Source organism: Stylophora pistillata, chromosome 1 (genome assembly GCF_964205215.1).
Source record: "Stylophora pistillata chromosome 1, jaStyPist1.2, whole genome shotgun sequence".
NCBI classification, from domain to species: domain Eukaryota; kingdom Metazoa; phylum Cnidaria; class Anthozoa; order Scleractinia; family Pocilloporidae; genus Stylophora; species Stylophora pistillata.
Window position 1 is genome coordinate 22,574,276 of NC_142519.1, and position 20,178 is coordinate 22,594,453.

Genomic DNA, 20,178 nt, shown 5'->3' on the forward strand with positions numbered 1-20,178 from the left:
GATGTTTGGCAAAACCGGATGAGATTGTGTTACAAAAGGCTATGTTTTCTTCTGTGCGCGTGCTATTTCTTTGTTTTAAAGTATACTCCTCTCCTGCAGAAATAACTCCAGAGATACGTTTATCAAAACCCTCATCTAGGTATCCCCTATTCTCGGGGGGTATTATGAAACTCTGTACGTTTTTACTAAACGTTAGGGATGGGCCAATACCGATACCAAATATTCGATAACAGCGATACTGAAGTGGGATCGAAAAATATCGATACTAGCGGAGAGTACCAATTCTTTTGATGCTGCAAGTGACCTACCCGTGCTTTAAATCTCCTGCGACTAACCGCTGACAAGCAGCCGAAAAGACTCCGGGCTCGAGATCGTGTATGTGTACATTTGTGTGCAATCTAGGATTGCATATGCCGCAGTGTACCGGTCAAAGTGGCGGTTTCTTACATTGATAACCTTTCAGTGTAGCCTTATGATCATGAATGCAAGTGAAAGTTGCAGATTGCTTAATATTATTAGTAAGTAGAAGGATTGTACCATTGCGGTCTTCTTCATTTCTTCGGGAAAATTAAAAATGAGTCCCAATAAATTAGATTTTTGACATGCTTGACTGTCTTGTCGATGCTACTATACAGACCTGAACAGAAAACCGTGCGAGAGTGTCTCGTTTAGTCATTCAGATCACGTGACTTACTATATATTTCAATTACGTCATAGTATCGGTATCGATATCGAAGAAAAAAGTAAATATCGTACTCGGTATCGCATCGATTCGAAAAAGCCGTATCGGCCCATCCTTACTAAACGTGGAGCGAGGCAAACTCGTTCCTTGGAGGCGTGGGGCTTCTCCTTTTACAAATCCCGTATTTGCGCTTGGTTGAAAAAGTTCGTGTTACAAGTTCTCTGTCTCTTTAATATGCGTTTGCATTTCAAGGGTCAATTCCCTGTTAAGTAACTCGCGTCTGGGAATATAATTTCTGACTATGAAATTATTCATCCCGCCATCAGCTGTGAGTGTAACTGTTGCCATTTGTGTCGAGATTCTTAAGCAGATTGCAGTTTCGAATCTTTCTTAATAACGTCAGTTGCCTCCTGAGAACGAATTCGTCACGGAGGAATAACATGAGTCGCGCAAGCCCGTTAAACTTTTTAACTTTCGAAGGAACGGCAACAGACAGTGAATCCCCATTGCAATCCACGTATATTCACGCCATCTCACTACCACCGAAGAAGAGAACTCCAATGCGTCAAGATGCAAATGACTCAATTTTTGTTTTGCGACCATGATGCAACGCAGTCAGAGTGTGCACACCGCTTGATTAGGAGGATTCATTAATGAAATTTAGATATTACCTTTCAGGTTGTCTGTGAAGGATCTGTATAAAGATGGCTTCTTGTTGCATAGCACGTGATCACTAATGACTTCTATAATACTCATGGATAGTGATCACTCTTAGGTTACTGTAAATGCTGTAAATTTTACTGCCTTTGAAAGTTCCCGTAGCGGTAGAAAGTCGAACACTGGGACAGCTATTATCATATCGGGTAAACCACACTTACAGTTAATGGTTTTTTGCTGTAGAGAAAGACAAATATCGTAAACTCGAAGATTTTTCAGTCATTTTTGCGATAGCTAATCACTTTCATACATTTTAAAAACATGTATTACATTTTTTATTGTTCTTTGAAGATACTGCACTTCGCTGTTGAATTAAAAGCCATCTCTTATCCGCAAGTTGTTTAAGATATGACTAATTTTACACAGAACAATTTGCGACTAGATTTATTTATTTATTTATTCAAGTATTTGTACAAAGCAGTACCGAAGCAAAAACAATAGGACACAAGTCCCCTACTAGGTTTAAATGTCGAAAGTAAAAACTTGCGCTTCTTTATTAGTAACCAATCGAATTCAAAGCGCATTCTTTTACACTTCAGGCAATTTGGTTATTTTTATTTTGAGTTTCCATTGGCTACTTGAGATATTTTCCTGTCATTTTATTGGCCGGCTGTGATAACTTTGGGTTTGGTTTTACAAAACTCGATCGAAAAGCACAACATTAGATAAAAAAAAAAAACAAAAAACAAAAAAAGATTAGTCATGTCGAATCTAAATCCATTCGACAAAGGAGCATGGTCCAACAGGAACCGTCGAATAACTCATTTAAAAAGTGATAATGCCACTTTGATTTCGACTTTTTCCTCTATGGATCAGAGGAATCTATAAAATTATCAATAATCTTTAAGTCTTTCAATCGCATTGTAATGAAACATGTTTATTCTTGGGCTGAGTTTACAGTTCGCACCTTCGGTTTCCAAGAATTAACACTGATCCGAAACTCAACATTTGGCAATGTGACATTTATTTTTCATATTCGCTTGTGAGTGAAATAATGAGACGGAATGAAAAACAAAGATTGCAAGGAGGCTAGGAAAGCTTTGACCTTCAAGGGTTTTTGTAGATAATTTTGATTTTCAAGTGAGGAGTCCTGCTCACTTGAGCCATTTCACATTCTTTACAATTTCATGGCTTGCTCAACGCACGACCAAGAGAAACCAGCGTCATGATGTCCGTTTAATCACCTCCTCCGCTCATATGACAGGTGATCGCCACCCCTTCATACAGTCAGGTGTGCATTTGTGTTTCTAGGTAAGAGATCATGATTATGCGATAAAAGTGTAATTCACGGAATACTCAAATACAGATGTCACTGGTTGACATTAGGGCACCATGAAAAGGTGAAAACGCAAATTGGACGCGCGTCATTTCGGAAACGTCACCAACGTGTTATAACAAGACAGGTTATCGGGCAATCAATTACAACTGAAAATTCTGTTTTAGGAGAGCCACATATTTTGAAGCAGTTTCACAAAAAGGTAAGAATCCTGCCAAAACCTTTCCGTCACTGAGATCTCTTGTCTCTAAGAGCTGACATGAAAGAGACCTGTAATGTTAGTTTCTAAAATGGATGGGAAACTATCAGCACGAGTGTAACTCTGACGCCGATCAAAATAAATCATACCGCACAAGAGCTTATCCGAAGGATACTTATTGACGAGTTAAATATTGTAAACTGGGAACTTTTGGAATCCCAGCTCTCTTTATCAATGATTTTACATGAATTACTAACAATTATTCTTTGAAATCGAGGTGAATAGTGACTAAATATTTACCGAGCCGCGAAACGGCGAGGTAAATATTCCCGAAAGCCACTATTCACCGAGATTGAAAAGAATAATTGTTTTAGTATAAACACACGAAATGATCTCGACAAAATTAAAAGGAAGCCATTTAAAGGCAATTTCCGCTTCTGAAACTTTAGCGAAACGCGAATTTACGCCCGCTATTTTGTTTTTCACATTATCCACTCGCTCGGAGGTGTTAGCCCGAGATAGCGAACCAATCAGATTGCTTGAAACGCCAAGATCACTGAGTGTGTATATACCAACATCAGATAGACGAAGCAACTTAATATGTTGGTTACTACCTGAACTTACGAACTCGACCACCACAACGAACCAGTTAGGTGCACATTTAAAGGTCGTAATTTTCAAGAGCACTTCACGGCGTAAAGATGATCATTGATAAAACGAGGAGACTTTTAGGGGTATATTACATGGAGACTGACTCATTATACACTTCCTGTTCTTATTTTAAACATTCGAGCTGACTACAGATGTAAACATATTTCATAGCATCTGCATTCAGAGTTGCATATGCTAATGTCTGCGCCCCCTAAAACATTCCACTATGAATTAAAAGTCGACAAATTAATGCGCTGTCTCAGCTTCGCTTACTAAAAGTCATCACAAGATTCCGCAACCGTTAGCATAGAATTTAACTGTGATCTCTTCAAGTTGACCAGCACCAACGGTGTTCGGACATTATTCCCCAGTGCCGGCAAAAAAATTAAACAACCATCTCTGAGAGTTTCGACAGATGAAACAAAAGTTTTAATTGTAAAAACAACATATCTATCAAATATTACTGCATTAAGAAAAACAATTTGCCAAGTAATGACTTATAAAAGTCTGTGCAATAACGCGTTTCACAACAGTCAAGAATTTTAACGTAAAGCCATCTTTGGAAAAAGCTTGTGGCTAAATAATTTTTATAGTTGAACTACCGTAGATAATTGTTCGTCATTTAAGCCTTTGTAAATCGCTGAGTCACTCAGTAATTGCGTTCCCGATGATGTACCTTGAAAAGCACGAAAGGCTTATTGGCGCTGCTAACCGGGAAAGAATTCTAGACTAAAAGTGATAAATTTGTTTCAGGTTATAGTGTAACCCGTTTTTTGGCAGCGACAATTCTTGCAACGAGACCCATTCAACCAAAATAACTCAGTGACTCTGCATTAAATCGATGGTCTACTGACGTTGTTCGGGAAAAATATGTTCCTTCCTCTCAGTGGGTTTGTAAACAATTTTCTGTGGCTACGCAACAAAAGCAAAACAACATTCCTCAGTGTGATAAAAGCCTTGAAAGACAACCGCATGTTAAGTAGAGCGTGAATTGACGTGTTTCAAAAACAATACTGCTGACATCCGACTTCAGTGCTTACTTTGTAATGGTCTTTCAAAAAAGGTGTTTCAAAGAAAAGATAATACAAGTTTCACTTTCTAATTTATCCATTGATAGAGCTGGTTATTTTCGAGCGAGTATGTATTTGATAAGAGGCTTATGTCACCTATATGCAGTCTAATTAGGAAGGATACGCTTGGCCAATAGTGACAAGTCACGTTGTCGGTCCAATATAGGCGTAACTGTGACAAGTGGGCCGAAACAAAACACTGTCGTTTGATAAAAAGTTTCATTTGCAGATAACTCCCGCATCGTTCATTACAAAGATTGAATATTGACAATCGCAGGTGAGCAAAAAAGTTTTAAAGGAGTACGGTAATCAATACTTGAGAAATGATAGTGAATTCGAGCTGGAGCTAACAGAGAATCGCCGTAGACTCATCATACAATTCAAAAAGAAAAACCGGTAAACATCTGGTGAAAACGGTCATAACAACTGCTTTTTAGTCCACCACCACAACGATCGAACAGATCATTGCAGTCGTAAGGAAAAGTAGGTGATAAAATAACCGCCACAATATCCGATGTCTTTATTTCTCATCTCAATTTCTGAGCGATTAAACTTACCTAAGGATTTTACTACAGATATCCACGAGAGAGGTAGTTGCAATGATGCAGGGAATTTGTTGTTAAGCTAGTGACGTCTTATATTTGCATCGCTGTTATTTGATCGATATCGCTTGTTGCCGGAAAGGAACCTTCACAATCAGTTTGCTCGATCTAAGAAACGGATACTCGCAAAAGGAAATTTTCTTTATCTAAAACATTACTAATCTATAGTTTATTATGGACATCTTTGTTGAAAACAGCCTCCATAATGTTACATAATCAATTGTCTTCCACTTGCAACACTGTTAATCCTCGACAATTGAGGTTGTGAAGTTTTCGTTCAGGTTTCTCATTGGAGATGCCTCAATGAATCGCTCTTAACATCGATGAACTTTCATACTGCACTTGTGCACGAGAGAAATAATAACTCTTTACATTTTAAAATTTAAGGTAGAAACTGATTTATACCAAATGCTTCTTTTAAAATCGTTTTAATTTAAAAAGTACTAGTGAGAGTTGCTTTTCTCAAAATGAGCGAACGAGCAGCTGAACAGTTTTCTACTTCAACGGAAATATCAGACATTTCAGTGACCCTCCCATACTGAATTTTACGTCAGCAACAAGTTCTTGAGCAAAAATAAAATCCCTAAATTACCTTCGGTGATTAACGCCCTCGAAAACGTCTTCATCACTTGAATATCTCTATTTTATTAGGAGAGTTATTAACATCATGAGCGTTTCAAGGTCTTTGCGGTGGCAAGAATGGGAAAGCACCTTCTAAGCTACTCAGTGTTGAATCAGCCCTTGCGTTTAGGTAGATTTTTTGTAACTGGCAATGAGACTGTTTAGCAAACGAAGTAATCAAGATTCAGTTCTTATCTTAGAGCTACTAAATTTCTCCAGAAACCGTTTTGTATGGTGAGTGGCATCTTTCAAATCAGGCTTTTTCAATGTGGCAGATTCACAACTGAATCAATTCACTGTTCATCGAAACGACTAAGAGCAACGAGACAGAAACGATAACGAGACAGAAGCACAACCTGGGGCCCGTTTCTCGAAAGTTTTAGGTAATTTGATAGGTCCGTGAAGCTGTTCTGTTTTCATTTAAGATGGGGGTTTCAAAAGTTTTGAGAGTTGAACAATAACACTATCAGCTAAAGAAACATAATGGACTGGTTAGGGCGTCAGAACCTGCTTCTCTGTTCACTAACTTTTGCTGTTAAAACATAGCTTCGGGCGCTTTAAGTAGCAGGAACTTCGAGAAACGTGCGCGTGATCGCGGGCGTTCTTTTTCTATTTTCTATTTTCTTTTTCTTATTTTTGGTAAGTTGCTAATAGTCAAAGCGTTGTTGAAGCTTATCGAAAATCGATACAAAATTGGCCAGAAAATGATCATATAACGGACAGCTTAAATTAGATAGATGCTGCCTGTGAGATTATAAAATCATTTAGAAAATCAAACAATCATTTATTGTTCAAATACCTTGACAGCCATGGGACACAACGCTGAACCAGAAACGACCGTAGAGCCTGAGTCCGAGCCTAAGACTATTATGCCAGAGATAATGACCAATCAGGAAGCGTTCCTGATGTACGGCATCTTTATTTTTGCTCTGGCTGTCTTCTGTGTCGTGTTGCTGGTTTTGTTCATCATGATGAAGAAACAGTAAGTGTTGGAAGAAATATGATTTCCTATTCAAGCTCAAATACCAATTCTCTTAAGAGTGACTGGCATCTAATGTCTCCTTACAATATCACCACCTGAATCACACATTAAGGTCAGGAGAATAAAGGAAATGATCACCAACTAAATCACCGCTTGAGTGTTTGACAAATTCTCCTCTTCAGCACTTAGGAAATGTATGGAGAACAATATGGAGAATACGCATACTGACGTTAGGGTGTGAAATGTGCTAGGACATCAAGAGACATTTAACAAATGGTAAACACCACAGCGTACACTATTGAGTTATGGATGCACGCGGGAGGTTGCTAAGCACGAAAGAAGCGTAAGAGTCGCTCGAGGCGACAGCCGAGAGCGACTCTAGCTTCTTGAGTGCTTAGCAAACCTCCCAAGTGCATCCATAACTCAATAGTGTACGCTGTGGTGTTTACCATTTGTTTTATAACATAACATTGATACATTGTAGCTAAAGAGTTCCCGTTTATTTAACAAATCTTACGCGACCAGAAAAAACAAGCGCGCGCGGAAAAATAGTCTTTGCATTTGCTCACGTCAGCCGCGTACACCCATGGGCAAATGGGGAACGCTAAATTGACCAATCAGAGCGCGCGCTTTACTTTGGTTATGTTATAAACTTTTTTTTCTCTAAGTGAAAAATGTTGGAAAAGAAAAAAGATTCCTTAACGTAAAATTTCAACTGTAGCTCTATACACGTTGATTAACAGAAGAATGCTTGAAACTTTATCATTAATTGCAACGGCGCTTTATCGGCAATGAGTTTTTCTTAGGTATGTGTTTTCATATCATTTGTAAGTAAAAAAAGCCACTACCTGCTTATGAAAACTCTTATTCCAATTTTGCACAGAGTTCGCAACCTTTCCGAGAAAATGGGATATGGACAAGGTCATTTGCAGATGGGCATGGCGGAGAAAAAAGGTTTGTTAAAATGTTTAGTTTTCTTCTGATTCAGTGGCAAGGTGAAAAAGTGGTTATCATTACAATCCAATTACATGACAAAGCCGTAGGTACCAGTAACATGAAATTGAAGGACCCTACCCCCACCTCTATGATACACCTGGTGTTCAGGCCCAGAACTCCTACTCGTTTCGTCCCATATTAAGTTTTGTCGAAGTAATAATACCTGACTTGTTCAGTGTTTTAACGATAGAATTTCTTTTTGACAGGTTATGTTGCTTGAAGATTTTGATCTACCACCAGAACGTTTGCCACAATTTTCTGTGTAAATAAATTCTCAATAGAACACACACGTTTTGTGTTTGTGCACCCAAATAGAAAAGTTATGACTCCTTGCAACCGGCACCATAACTGCATTATCTGAATCGACAAAAACCAAAGCCTATTTAGTCAGCTTCAGTGACTTTACTTCTAACTGGATGATACCATGACTTGTCTGATAACGAGTTACTTTATCGTTTTTGCTCTTGTATCATTCGTATAGGTATTGCAAACGTTTACGTGTATATTTATATCTAAAAAAAAGCAGAAAATCGATGATTAAAGAAATAAAATTTTCGAGTTCACTCGCTCCGCTTGAACTTTGCATTGTTGTTTCTCGACTGTAAAAAATTGGGGAAATCACATTTGACACATTTTGCTGGTTTCACAATACAACCTTAGCACTCCGCTGCTTGTCGACTCCAGATCTTGATGAGCACACGCCTCATTGCTAATTTTCCATACGTGATCTACACTTCGCCAGGGCTTGGGGTTTAATTTTACTGGTGATTTCAATCATACCCAAATCTCCCATATGGCCATGCTATGATGGTCACTTGTCTCGCTTTACTGTGACATAGCCCTTGCACGCTTACTAAGCCAGCAACTTTGTAGCAGATGAAAGAGTTCTTAATCACGCTTAAATGAAACCAATGACGTTAAAGTTGCCTCTGAAAATGTATTTTTTGGTTTGTGGCTCAGTCGCTGTGTCTGCTCTGCAGACCTACGTCTTCAAAGTGACCCGTCAAAATGGTATCTCGTCGAAAAAATTAGGATATTATGAAAGCAGTTTAGTTTCGTCCCAAGTCCTCCTCTTGCTACAATCTTCAAAAGCTGCCCTGTTTCTGGTTCTCTCAGCCTTTATTCCTTGCGGGAGCAGTCTATCGTAACGATAGTTTTAGCCGGGGGGGGGCTATTTTTCGGCCACTAAGGTTATTCATTGTCCCGCTCTCTTGCGCAAAAATATACAAATTAGCAATTGTATTCATCAAAAATAAGTGAAAGAGAGTAGATAAATGGTATGACATCCCAGTTTTTTGTTTAGGTCAATCGTGAAGTTATGATTCAAATTTCTAGCTAGATTTCTCATTGGATACTGATTAATTTTTACTCCTTTGGAATCCATATCCCACAAAAAAACCGTAACCTTTTGTTTCCTCCCCCCACTCCTTTTGCCCCCACCCTCCATGAAACTTACCCACTCGCTGACTGACCCCTTTGGACAACGAAACAACTTCGGAAGATATCTGACGCTCATTGATGTTGTTAAACTAGAGAGGAAAATAGGGGGCAAAAACGCTGAAAAGTGAAGCCCTAATATTTGACATCCGATGGAATCACTTAATAATACCTACTGTGTTATTCTTCGGCCCTGTACTAACATGTTTCTCCGAAATAAACACCACCGACTACGAGCACGCTAATTAGAAGGTCGATTACGGTCTTTAAGGTTAGGGAGAGCTAGAAAAAGGCTCTGGAAAGTTACTAAAATAATGTTTTATCTGTTTTATTCGATCTGATTTTATCAATCTTATTTTTTTGGGAGGGGAGGGGGGTTTGCTTGGTTCAGGATCGATCAGGTGTTTTGTTTTCCTCTCTGGCAGATTCAACGAGAAGATTGGGAACAAGTTATACTTTCGTCGGCCACGAATACAAAAGACCCCCAGCAGACACGTAAGGAACGAAGTTTGTTACGAGATCAAAATACCGCTAAATATTCCACTTGAGAAAGCCTGAATTGCCCCCTTTTCACAAAAATTAGGACTGAGCGAGGTTTTTCAATATATTTTTGAGGTAACGAAAGTTTTCCAGCGATAAAAACGTTATCTGAATCGTTATACCAGCGAGAAACAATGGACGACAACGTTGGCGTTCCGAGGACAGGCGAAGGATTATCGGTAGTGCCTTCGTTATCTGAAGTAAGCGAACAGATCGCCATCGCCGAGCACATCCCGACTGAACACGAAACTACCACAACTGCCGTCTTCCATGCAGGCGAAGAGGCTTCGAACACGAATGTCGGTGGACATCCACAGTGTGAAGTGCAAGTGGTGAAAGTCGGAGATGGCAATGTTAGTATCAGTTTCGCCACCCCTGCTCCGGCCGTGTCACACATTCAAGCTTCTCAAGCCTCTTTACAACCTATTCAGGAGGTCATCGCAGACAGTCCGGCGCATTCTACGCGATCATCTAGTCCGAATCTTCAAGAATCGCAAGCCGTGACAACTATTCAACAAGCAGAACAAGATGAAATATCTGGGAATCAACACGCCGACAATGGTTCACCTTTGGCACGTCAGAAGTTCGAAACCCAGGGAAAATCGGCGTGGGATGCAGCTTTGAGTACAGACGTGCTCATCGTCCGCTGCAGAAACGAAACAGCTGAGTTATTCAAGACAAAACTTGGATCAGGAGGTCGTGGAAAGTGCATTAAGGTAAGCAATAAAAGTATCACGCTCGTTTCAGACTGATTTTCTGCAGTAAAGAAACTCGGGTCTTTGATCTTACATTTTTCGTGCCATGTAAAGATAAGAAATTTTTGAGCTTCCGTTTCTGTGTATTGAGGATTGTAATGGTTCACAAAACCTTTCAACTCAGTAATATCGCTTCATGGTTGTAAACTAATCAACCACAGATATCTTGTTTTTGTTGTGTATAGTTATTACCGTTCTTTGTACATTTTTTTTTCTTATTTTGGCTTCATCGCTCATAACAATTCTGATACAACAAATGTATATCTTTCCCCAATGTCAGCTACTGCTATGTATAGTGTTACTGTCATATTTGATATGGGTGACCAGGGTCCACTAGTACGTCATAGGCCAGCAAAAGTATAGTTTCTTGCACAAATGCCAAAAGGAGAAAATAAAAGAAAGGAAAAGCAACAAAGCACAAAATAAAACCTGATGAAATTAATTTTAGTTAGTCCCCATAGCAAATTTCATGATGCATTATATGAGGTACACTGAGCTGTAACATGGATTGGGAGAAATGTTTATTTTGATAAAATGTCAGAAATTATTCTTTTGTCTCTGTGTTCTCTTACTGATCGACAGTATCAAGACCAATGGATGACACCATCAGAGTTTGAAGCACGTTGTGGAAGGGCATCTTCAAAGGATTGGAAGCGTAGCATACGTTATGGTGGTCGAACCCTCCAGTCTTTGATTGAGGATGGAATTCTCTCCCCTCATGCCATTTCCTGCACTTGTGCAACTTGTTGTGACGATGACACTTTGGTATGTTGAACAGACAGTTTATTTTAAAATTTTCATTCCAGGAAATAGTTATTTCTTATGTATTCTGATAGGTTAATAAAGAATGATGAATGTCTTGACACTAACATGATAAATTATTGATGTAAAGACAAATTATTGACTATGAAAGTAAAATTTTGCTCAAATTGGAAAAGCAGTGGCGTGAATAGGCCAAAACTGAAGCACCCTGCATGGGCACTGTAATCTATACAAGTGTACAGCTGACTGTGTTTGTACCAGAAAGCTATTAGACACTATATAATTATGTGCTTGTGAAAAAATTAATGCATTGGTTACTTTTGTAGGGGGCAAGAAGACCATCTTTCCAACAATGCTCTGGCCCAGGGTCCATTCCCAAACCTTTTTTCACTTTAAGGTTTAATTTAGTTTGTGGTTGGTTCTTATCTTTGCTCTGACAGTTTTTCTCTGGGTTCTTTGCTTTTCCTTCCTCTGGAAAAACAGCTCTGTGATGTCTAATTCAGTGGGAAATGGTAAACACCAAGTACCACTTTGTGGGTGTCTACAGCTAAATCTGATGATTGTTATTGTTATTAGTTTATGCTATTAGTTTATATACAGCTGTATATTTAAAAAAATCATCTTTGTTATTGTTATTGGTTTATGCTATTAGTTTATATACAGCTGTATATTTAAAAAAATCATCTTTAATTAGCAGGTGAAATCCACTGTACAGTTATTTGTGACTCCTGGATGACAAACCAGCATTCTACATACATGTACATGATACCTGTTATTGAAATTTAGATCATCTTGAAAACACTTTGTGGAGAGATCACCTCAAGCACTTTTTATTTTCCTTTTAGTTTTCTCCAAACTATTGACTCTTGACCATATTTGACTTCTTTTTGTTACTTGAATTTATTATTGTTATTTGCAATTCTAGGCAGCAATTTACAATGCATACCCATTATTATTGTAGTAAGAATCAAGAAACTGTACTCCTCAAGATGTACACAAAAATTTTACTTCTGCAAGACAAATGAAAATTATAGCAGTATTCTAATTTATTTCCTGGATCTTCATCAGGCTGGTCCAATAAGGCTGTTTGTCCCATATAAACGTCGTAAGCGTGAGTCATCGCAATCTGGATCACCGATTCTGAAGAAGAGTTTGTCTCTCAGTTCTGAGAACTCAAGACGAGATGGTAATTAATCTAGTCTTGCACTAGCAAGTTTTTATTTTGGATAAATTTATACCCATGCTCACTCTTGGATGTAGATGTTTAAAAAACTTTGTGACAGAGATATACATATTCATGTAAACACAGGAAAACATGTGAAAGTGTATTGTGATTGTCTGGGTGTGTGTAGTCCCGAGAAGGACTGTTTTTGGTTGTAGTGACTGATGTTTTGACAACCTGTGCGGAAGTCATCATCAGAGTCAAGTGAATAGTTGTTGTCAGTAGAATGTTCTTATTTCAGTTTGTGTAAAATGATTGGTCAGTTTTGCCGTGATGTTATTGGCTGTAAGACTCGAGTGGCGTAAGTTGGACGTGACTGGTCTGTTTCGATCCGTCGGTAAAGTTAGGTCATTCTGTTTAGTTTGTTTGTAATGTTTATGTTGTGTTTGTTGTCATGTCATGTTTATGACGACATAAACATTACAAACGAACTGAACAGAACGACCTAACTTTACCAACAGATCGAAACAGACCAATCATGACTGACTTACACCACTTGAGTCTTACAGCCAATAACATCATGGCAAAACTGACCAATCATTTTACACAAACTGAAATAAGAACATTCTACTGACAACAACTATTCACATGACTCTTGATGATGACTTCCGCACAGGTTCAAGCCGTTTACTACAGGAAAACATGTTGAAAGATTGCAGGTTAATGCAAACCAATTCAAAGTTCTAAACTTCATTTATATAGTTGTGTGTAAAATGGAACCTTTATTACAGCACAGCTGTCATCCTTTCTCTAATGAAAATAACTGCGTGTTCTCACTTGTTTACACCAGTTTGTTTTTGTTACTGGGCAATTTTGAAGTGCATTATGTACTGTCACATTATAGGCCTGAATTAGAAATGTTTTTAGATATTATAATTGTGAAATATGTGTGGAGACAATCAGTCTTGCAATTCTAATAATAGCCATGTTATTATCAATGTCTAATTTCTTTATGATAATCAACATTCTTATTTTACATCTTTTGTCAAAGCCCATGGATTCATGATGCGATCTGTTAGGTAAGAATTATTTTCAGTATACTGAAAATTACACTTAACATGTACATGCTGTGTGCAGGAGTGTGAAATTTGCATCTTAAATTTGTATATATTGGATGAACAAAAGAGATGTTCTGTAGCATTGGTAGGCTAGTGAAATACTTACTGTGTGTTTTATTATCAAATTGAAATTGACTTCAAAAAGGGTACATCTAAGTTGATGAGTGACTATGTTTTTTCAGTGTTGACTCAGCATCGGGTGCTTTTACTACCAATGAGGATGGGACAGTTATGGACACTGGAGGTAATAAAAATGTTGTCAAAGTTTTTACTTTTATGGTTTTTTTTTATGGTTAATTTCATGACATCTTCAGATTTAATAGACTTATCAGTACATAAAATGTTTGTTCAATGTATACTGCAAATTCCTAATTGTGAAAACCCTCAAAATTTATGAGGATTTTTTATGACCAGGCCTACACTTTGTAGATGTGTCTATTATTTTTACAGATAGATTACATGATTTCTATTGCCTACAGAGATCAAGGGAAAATAATCTTGTTGTTTTTTCATTAAAATAAACTAGAAAGGCTTGTGATTTCACTATCTACTATGGAAACGATAGAGAATGGAGCATTCCATAGAGAATCCAGATAGAGAATCCAGCATATTCATGTTATTGTTGAATCATTGTTTTTTCCTGCAACTAACAGAGGATTGGTTCACTTCATTGGTTATTTAACAATTATTCCACGAGCGCGCATTGGATATGAGATGATAGATAGCCAACAAGGCGCGTAGCACTGAGTTGGCTATAATTATCTCATATCTAACAAGCGCGAGTGGAATAATTGTTTTACTAAAAACGTTAAATTAAATTATTCAATTTTATTCAATTTTAAGCTCCCTTTTAATTTTAAACTGACACGTACGCTTGCCATATTTGTAGATTATGGTGTATCTGCTGATATACCATAATGGCTAAGCCAATTAAAAAGTCGTAAATTGCATTATCCAATGATCTAGTTTTTAATAATTAGATTTATCCAATGGTCTGGTGACAGTCAGCAGCTGCGTAACAAGTGCAGTGCCACCTCAGACTCCTGCCACTCCTCTTACACCCATGATGAGTCCCTGTCCTCCAATCATGACACAGGCGGCAGCAGTCAGACCTGAAGGTCAACAGACCATCACAGTTACATTACCTGTTACACCTCTCCCAACTGGAGATGCAGTCGTAGATCAGAGAAGACATTGGTGGCATATCGAAGAGGTAATTGAACATATGGTTTGCAATGTAGTGAATGATGAAAAAAAAAAAGTGTGTTCTCTTGCTCTTATGACATAACCAGTTTCATGCAGGCTCTATAACCTTATAAAGCACCACCTTGGAAACTGAATGACCAATCAGACAATGCATGCTATGTTCATTATGTCTTAGTCATTACTGAATGACCAATCAGACAATGCATACTATGTTCATTATGTCTTAGTCATTATTAAAACCTGCAGAATTGGGAATTTTGTGAGGATGGATCTCATATTCCATTTTGTGAAATCAAAACAAGTTTTCAGAGCAGAGATAAAGGCATGTTATTTTAATTGTACTGAATATTGCCATTCTGTGATTGGCAGATGGTAAACTCTCTGCTGAATACAGCTCAGCAGTTGAAGGGAATGATAGAACATGCTAAGCTGCAAGCAGAAGCGGCAAAGGATGCAGCCATTGCTCAAGTCAAACTCCAGGCAGAAGCAGAAAAGAAGGAGGTAGGGACAACAGTTCTTTTGTTTAAACCTACCTTTTACTTGTGATCTTGCAACTTTGTTATATCTAAAAGAATTTGATGCGGAGTGCTTTGTTGTTGTCATTGTCCTGTCTCTTTATTGTATTTGGTTGATTTTGACATCATTGCACTTATAAAATTATTTCATTTAATTCAAATAACATTTTCAAGTTTTAAACACAAAGGCACACTGTGAAAGGAGCCTTAGGTCCTGCTGGATCATTTGTCAATCAACTGTCGTGTGATGTAGAACTCTTAGAGTCAAGTCAGCTTGAGCTACAGCTACTCCAAAGCAGTGAACAGCAGGGGCGTTCCTCAAAATTTTTTTGTGTCTTCATCACAATACAAGAAGTTTTGAGATTTGTATTTCCTTTCTCCAATGGAAACTGTCTTTATTTGTGGCGGTAAATTTGAGATCGCCTCCCGGTTAGCTCAATGGATAGAGCGCTGGACTGTTGTGCGGGAGGTCGAGGGTTCGAGCCCCGGCCGGACCAACACTCAGGGTCTTAAAATAATTGAGAAGAATTTGCTACCTTTCTATAACATCAAGAAATGGTTAGATATTCTAGTCTTCTCGGATAGGGACGAATAAATGGAGGTCCCGTCTCCTGCAGGGTTGGGGTAGGAGACGTTAATTTCCCACACACGAGATTACTGTGTGATGGATGTCCTCCCCTGGGGTGGGATGGTTGGGATATTGGGCGCACTTAATTTGGAGCCTCGCTCTGTTGTGCGACCCTCACCATACTCTGGTGAAAGTGATTAAAATAGATCGAAGTAGGTGGTTCGCATGTTACCTTATGCCACCATGCTGGTGGAAGTAAACAATAGATATCTCATTAGCTCCTTTGTTTGTCTACTAGTGTTTAAATTTGACCAGCAAACATCAATGATGAGTGACAAATGAGCCTAGGTCTTCCCAGGGAAGACTTCCTTATATAGCGCGCCTTCGTGTTTAAGTGATTCTAAACAAAAACAAAATATATGTACAATGTTTGCTTTCATCAGTTTACGGTCAATTCGCCACCACAACAAACTCACCACCACAACAAACTCACCACCACAACAAACCCGCCACCACAACAAACTCGCCACCACAACAAACTTGCCACCACAACAAACTCGCCATCACAACAAACTCGCCACCACAACAAACTCACCACCACAACAAACCCGCCACCACAACAAACTCGCCACCACAACAAACTCACCACCACAACAAACTTGCCACCGCAACAAACTTGCCACCACTCAAAGTCAAATCATCACTGGTGGCAATTTGACTTAAATGTTACGTGTAGCCTCTTGTGTGAAACTCACTTCAAATGAAAGCCAAGATTGTGAAAAGAGAAAGGAACTCTGAAATTAGGTGTAGTGTCTCAATAATGGAGCATTAAATATAATCCATCACGAAGATTTTGATCAGTTTGCAAACAGCAAAACCAGAGTGTTATTCACTGAGTGATTTTTGCTAAGTGAATTTCCACCAATATGAATGAAATCATATGAAACTTACATCACAATGCTCTGAAGTCAAAGTATATTGCAAATTAAAAGCACATACAAGTACAGCAAAGTGTACTCAAACAGACTTTGGCATCCTTTTGTTGTTAAAGATCTTATGAAGAAGGTTTACATTGCATACATGTTTATTTTTCATACTTCCAGAAATGGCTTTCAAATCCAACTTGACTCCATTAGCGGAGAATTTTGGATTTCATTCAATTTAAATGCATAGAAAGATCACATGACTGTTCTATATCATTTTATTCTCCATCAAACATTTCTCAGCAATGGAATTTTAAATGAAATGTCATATACCCGTAGTTCCATTGTGTTTTATGTTGAGTTATTCTTAATGTCAACAATAACTTTGTAGGCCCTGGCACAAGCTCGTATGAACTCTCTGATGCAGTTTTCTCGGGCATTAAATGATGCTCGAGTGGAAAAAGAAGCTGCAGTAGCACAAGCTGTGGCTCAAGCAAAAGCTGAGAAGATGGAGGCTGCTGCTGATGAACGACAGGAGCAACTTATCAAGGTAGAAGGAAAAGCATTGCATAGCTTTTTTGTGCGACAATGTGTGTTCTATTTGTAAACTTTATTGTATTGAATCATGTAATTGAATGGTATCACCAGTCACAGATTCACTTGAACATGTATGTGCTACAATCTCATGACCAAATGATTAAACTTAGTACAGTTATACTTGAACTCTGACCTCCTTCATTTACAGTAAACGTTTACATGTTTAATTTATTGGCAAGCCAGTTGTATGAGTAAAACCTTTTTTCAAAGATAAAGGCTGATAGTTTCGAAAGAAACTGTTTGGGGCTGCATCGGTGGGAGTAGCGAAATAATTTGGATATATTAACAAAGTTGAAATGGTAAATTGGCCACCGTAACAATTACAAAAGCTGACGTTTTGAGCGTTAGCCCTTCGTCGGAGCGAATAGAGGAATTGTGGGTTGTGTGTGCTTTAAAGGCAGAAAATGGAGCTACGTTATTGGTGGGAACATGGCAACGGGAAAAACAAGAATAAATTAGTGGAATGAAAAGCGTTTGTTGATCCCTGTCGGATTTAGACTGCTGGTTTGAAAGATGAGCTTTTGTTCAAGATTTTTTCCGTGCTACCTAAGTGTATGGAAAGACCGCATATTGCCATATGTTGCTTAGAATGATGAAGTAAATTAAAATGTCTAGCGGTTGGTTTCGATGTGTCCTTGTCATTCCTTTCCATGTCCTTTCCACGTCTCTTTTTTCAAAGAGCTAGTGATAATATTCTTATTGGGTTATTACCACTTCTTTACATAGCACCATTTACCTGTGCACGATCTCTGCTCCCCTAAGTAAAGTAGAATGGAGGGGCATTCTTCTTTACTGGTTTTTGTGAAATTAATGTAGCCCAGATGTAAATTGCTGATAGGAGGTTTTTGTTTTCACAGTCCCTTAATGGTGGTGAAGGAGAAATAACAATGGAAGATGACCCCTCAGTTGTTGAAGAAGGAGAAAAGAATGGTGTGGAATAGAACAAGATCAAGTTGAAACCAACGTACCTTTAAACTAAACTGAGATATGAAGAACCTCAGAGTGATACATGTACATGTACCGTGGAATACTTGACAGACCAAAAGCAGCGTTTGAAGCCCCAATGAAATTTCTATAGAGGTATCAGGAGTACCGGTACTGCTTGGAGAAACTTTCCCAGATTGGTTGATATAGGAATTGTTCACCTGTGACGGCATTTCTTGATTTCATTCATCATACAAGCATCCTGCCCACCACTTTAATTCTACTCGTACATGTACCTTTGTTGTTATTTCATTAAGGTGATTTCCCTTGGCTGTCTCTCGTCAGAAAAGTATGAACTTTAATTGTACTGCTGTTCTTTCAATTTTTTGTTTGTTATGTAGACAGTGCTGTAATTTCTCAAGACATCTGGCCAATATTGTTTAAGGGTTGAATAGTGCCATACATCCACACTGGATAGTACTTGTTTCTATTTGAGTGTTGCCAAAGAAAATGAAACTATTCTTAATGACCCATCAGAAAAAAGGAAAACATCTCAAGGAGCTTTGTAGAGGAATCACAGAATGAAGTGAACCAGAAGCAATACAGCTGTGTGAATAGCTTTTGGACACTCAGTTGAAGACTGCTCTCATTGTTTTTACAAAAGGTAGTGAGCTTTCCAGTTATTTTTCTGGCCCCAGTTGTTCAAAGGGTGGACAATGCTATCCAAGGGTTAAATCACTATCCAGTGGATAAGTGTTAACAAACTGTGCTGCGCTATACACTGGATAGGTAGTTATCCAGCGGATAAGTGTTAACAAACTGTGCTGCACTACACACTGGATACATTAGGTAGTTATCCAGCCGATAAGTGTTAACAAACTGTGCTTTGCTATGCACTGGCTAGGGAGTTATCCAGTGGATAAGTGTTAACAAACTGTGCTGGATATACACTGGATAGGGAGTTATCCAGTGGATAGCATTACCCACTCTTCGAACAACTTGGGCCTGTCAATAGTGTTGTTCACTCTTTGTACAGAAGTGGGGCCAAGAATTTTGATATTTTGTTTGAGTTAACATTTAAGAAGCAAACATGCTGCTCTTCCTCTCTCTCTCTCTCTTGCCCCCTGGGAAAAGAGAGAGAGATAGAAGAACCTGGAAGGAGCTTAATGTGCTAGAGGGAGGCAGTGTGGCGAACTATTTTAAAGGAGAACTGAAGTCTTCAGAAGGCCACTGTTGTAAATATTTGTGGCCAACTTGTTTTAAGTTCTTCCAGTTGGTTTTGTTAACTCTTGTGTCATTACACTGCTAGGGGTTGGCAAACTTTACATATTTTGTGACTGCATATACATTTATGCATGTTTGTATTTGTTGAATTTGTAAAATAAATACATTTGATCGTTACAAAATTTGTATCCTTCTGGTGGTCTGCATATTGTACCAAACAAATGCCACTCATAAGCATTCCCAATTGTTTCCTTGTCATCCTAACCATGGAATGTAATTTCTCTTACTCATCCCTTCAATCAATCAATTCCTTGAAACATCCCTTATGTGTTCAGTTCCTTTTCCTTTCAAACACCATTCCCTTTCTCACTTGTTCCCCACCTTCTCCCACCATCCCCCCTCCCCCCCTCCCACACTCAATTTGGGTATCTCGTGTATGAGTACAGTGGAGCTATTTGTCATCTTTGTTGCTTCTTTATTCATTTATTATTTAATTCGTTAGTTTTTGTTTTGATCTTCATTTTTAATCACCCCCGCCACACCACAAGAGGAGAAGTATTCATACAACTATATGTAGCTCCATGGTTCACTTCTCATTGAAAATTTCATTGATGTTGACTTTTCATTAAATATAAAATAAGGCAAGAAAAA

At 38.4% G+C, this 20,178-nt stretch overlaps 1 protein-coding gene and 1 long non-coding RNA gene across 6 annotated transcripts in view; both read left to right on the plus strand.

The window, feature by feature from the left end:
• LOC111326444 (uncharacterized) overlaps positions 1-8,364 on the plus strand; it is a 16,035-nt gene extending 7,671 nt beyond the window's left edge. For 3 of the 5 annotated variants that reach the window (XR_015995282.1, XR_015995284.1, XR_015995285.1), the window contains exons 4-7: positions 1,361-2,650; positions 6,626-6,800; positions 7,684-7,754; positions 8,003-8,364. This is a non-coding gene — a long non-coding RNA (uncharacterized LOC111326444). Of the gene's footprint in view, positions 1-1,360; positions 2,651-2,722; positions 2,878-4,644; positions 4,873-6,625; positions 6,801-7,683; positions 7,755-8,002 lie in introns of those variants that run through there. The other 2 variants (XR_015995279.1, XR_015995277.1) reach the window with 2 other exon arrangements.
• Positions 8,365-9,699: 1,335 nt separating this feature from the next.
• Positions 9,700-19,709, plus strand: LOC111326417 (deformed epidermal autoregulatory factor 1 homolog). The gene is made up of 9 exons (XM_088744775.1): positions 9,700-10,489; positions 11,111-11,293; positions 12,359-12,476; positions 13,504-13,531; positions 13,753-13,814; positions 14,551-14,783; positions 15,146-15,277; positions 17,174-17,332; positions 18,237-19,709. The coding sequence occupies exons 1-9, from the start codon at positions 9,908-9,910 to the stop codon at positions 18,318-18,320; spliced, it is 1,581 nt and encodes a 526-aa protein (XP_088600901.1). The 5' UTR covers positions 9,700-9,907; the 3' UTR covers positions 18,321-19,709.
• The last annotated feature ends 469 nt before the right edge of the window (positions 19,710-20,178 follow it).

Bases quoted from the DNA above. Each gene is read 5' to 3' on its own strand.
- LOC111326417 (XM_088744775.1), top strand. From the start codon at position 9,908: ATGGACGACAACGTTGGCGTTCCGAGGACAGGCGAAGGATTATCGGTA. The intron at 11,294-12,358 runs GTATGTTGAACA...GATCTTCATCAG, and splicing joins GTTGTGACGATGACACTTTG to GCTGGTCCAATAAGGCTGTT. The intron at 15,278-17,173 runs GTAGGGACAACA...ATAACTTTGTAG, and splicing joins CAGAAGCAGAAAAGAAGGAG to GCCCTGGCACAAGCTCGTAT.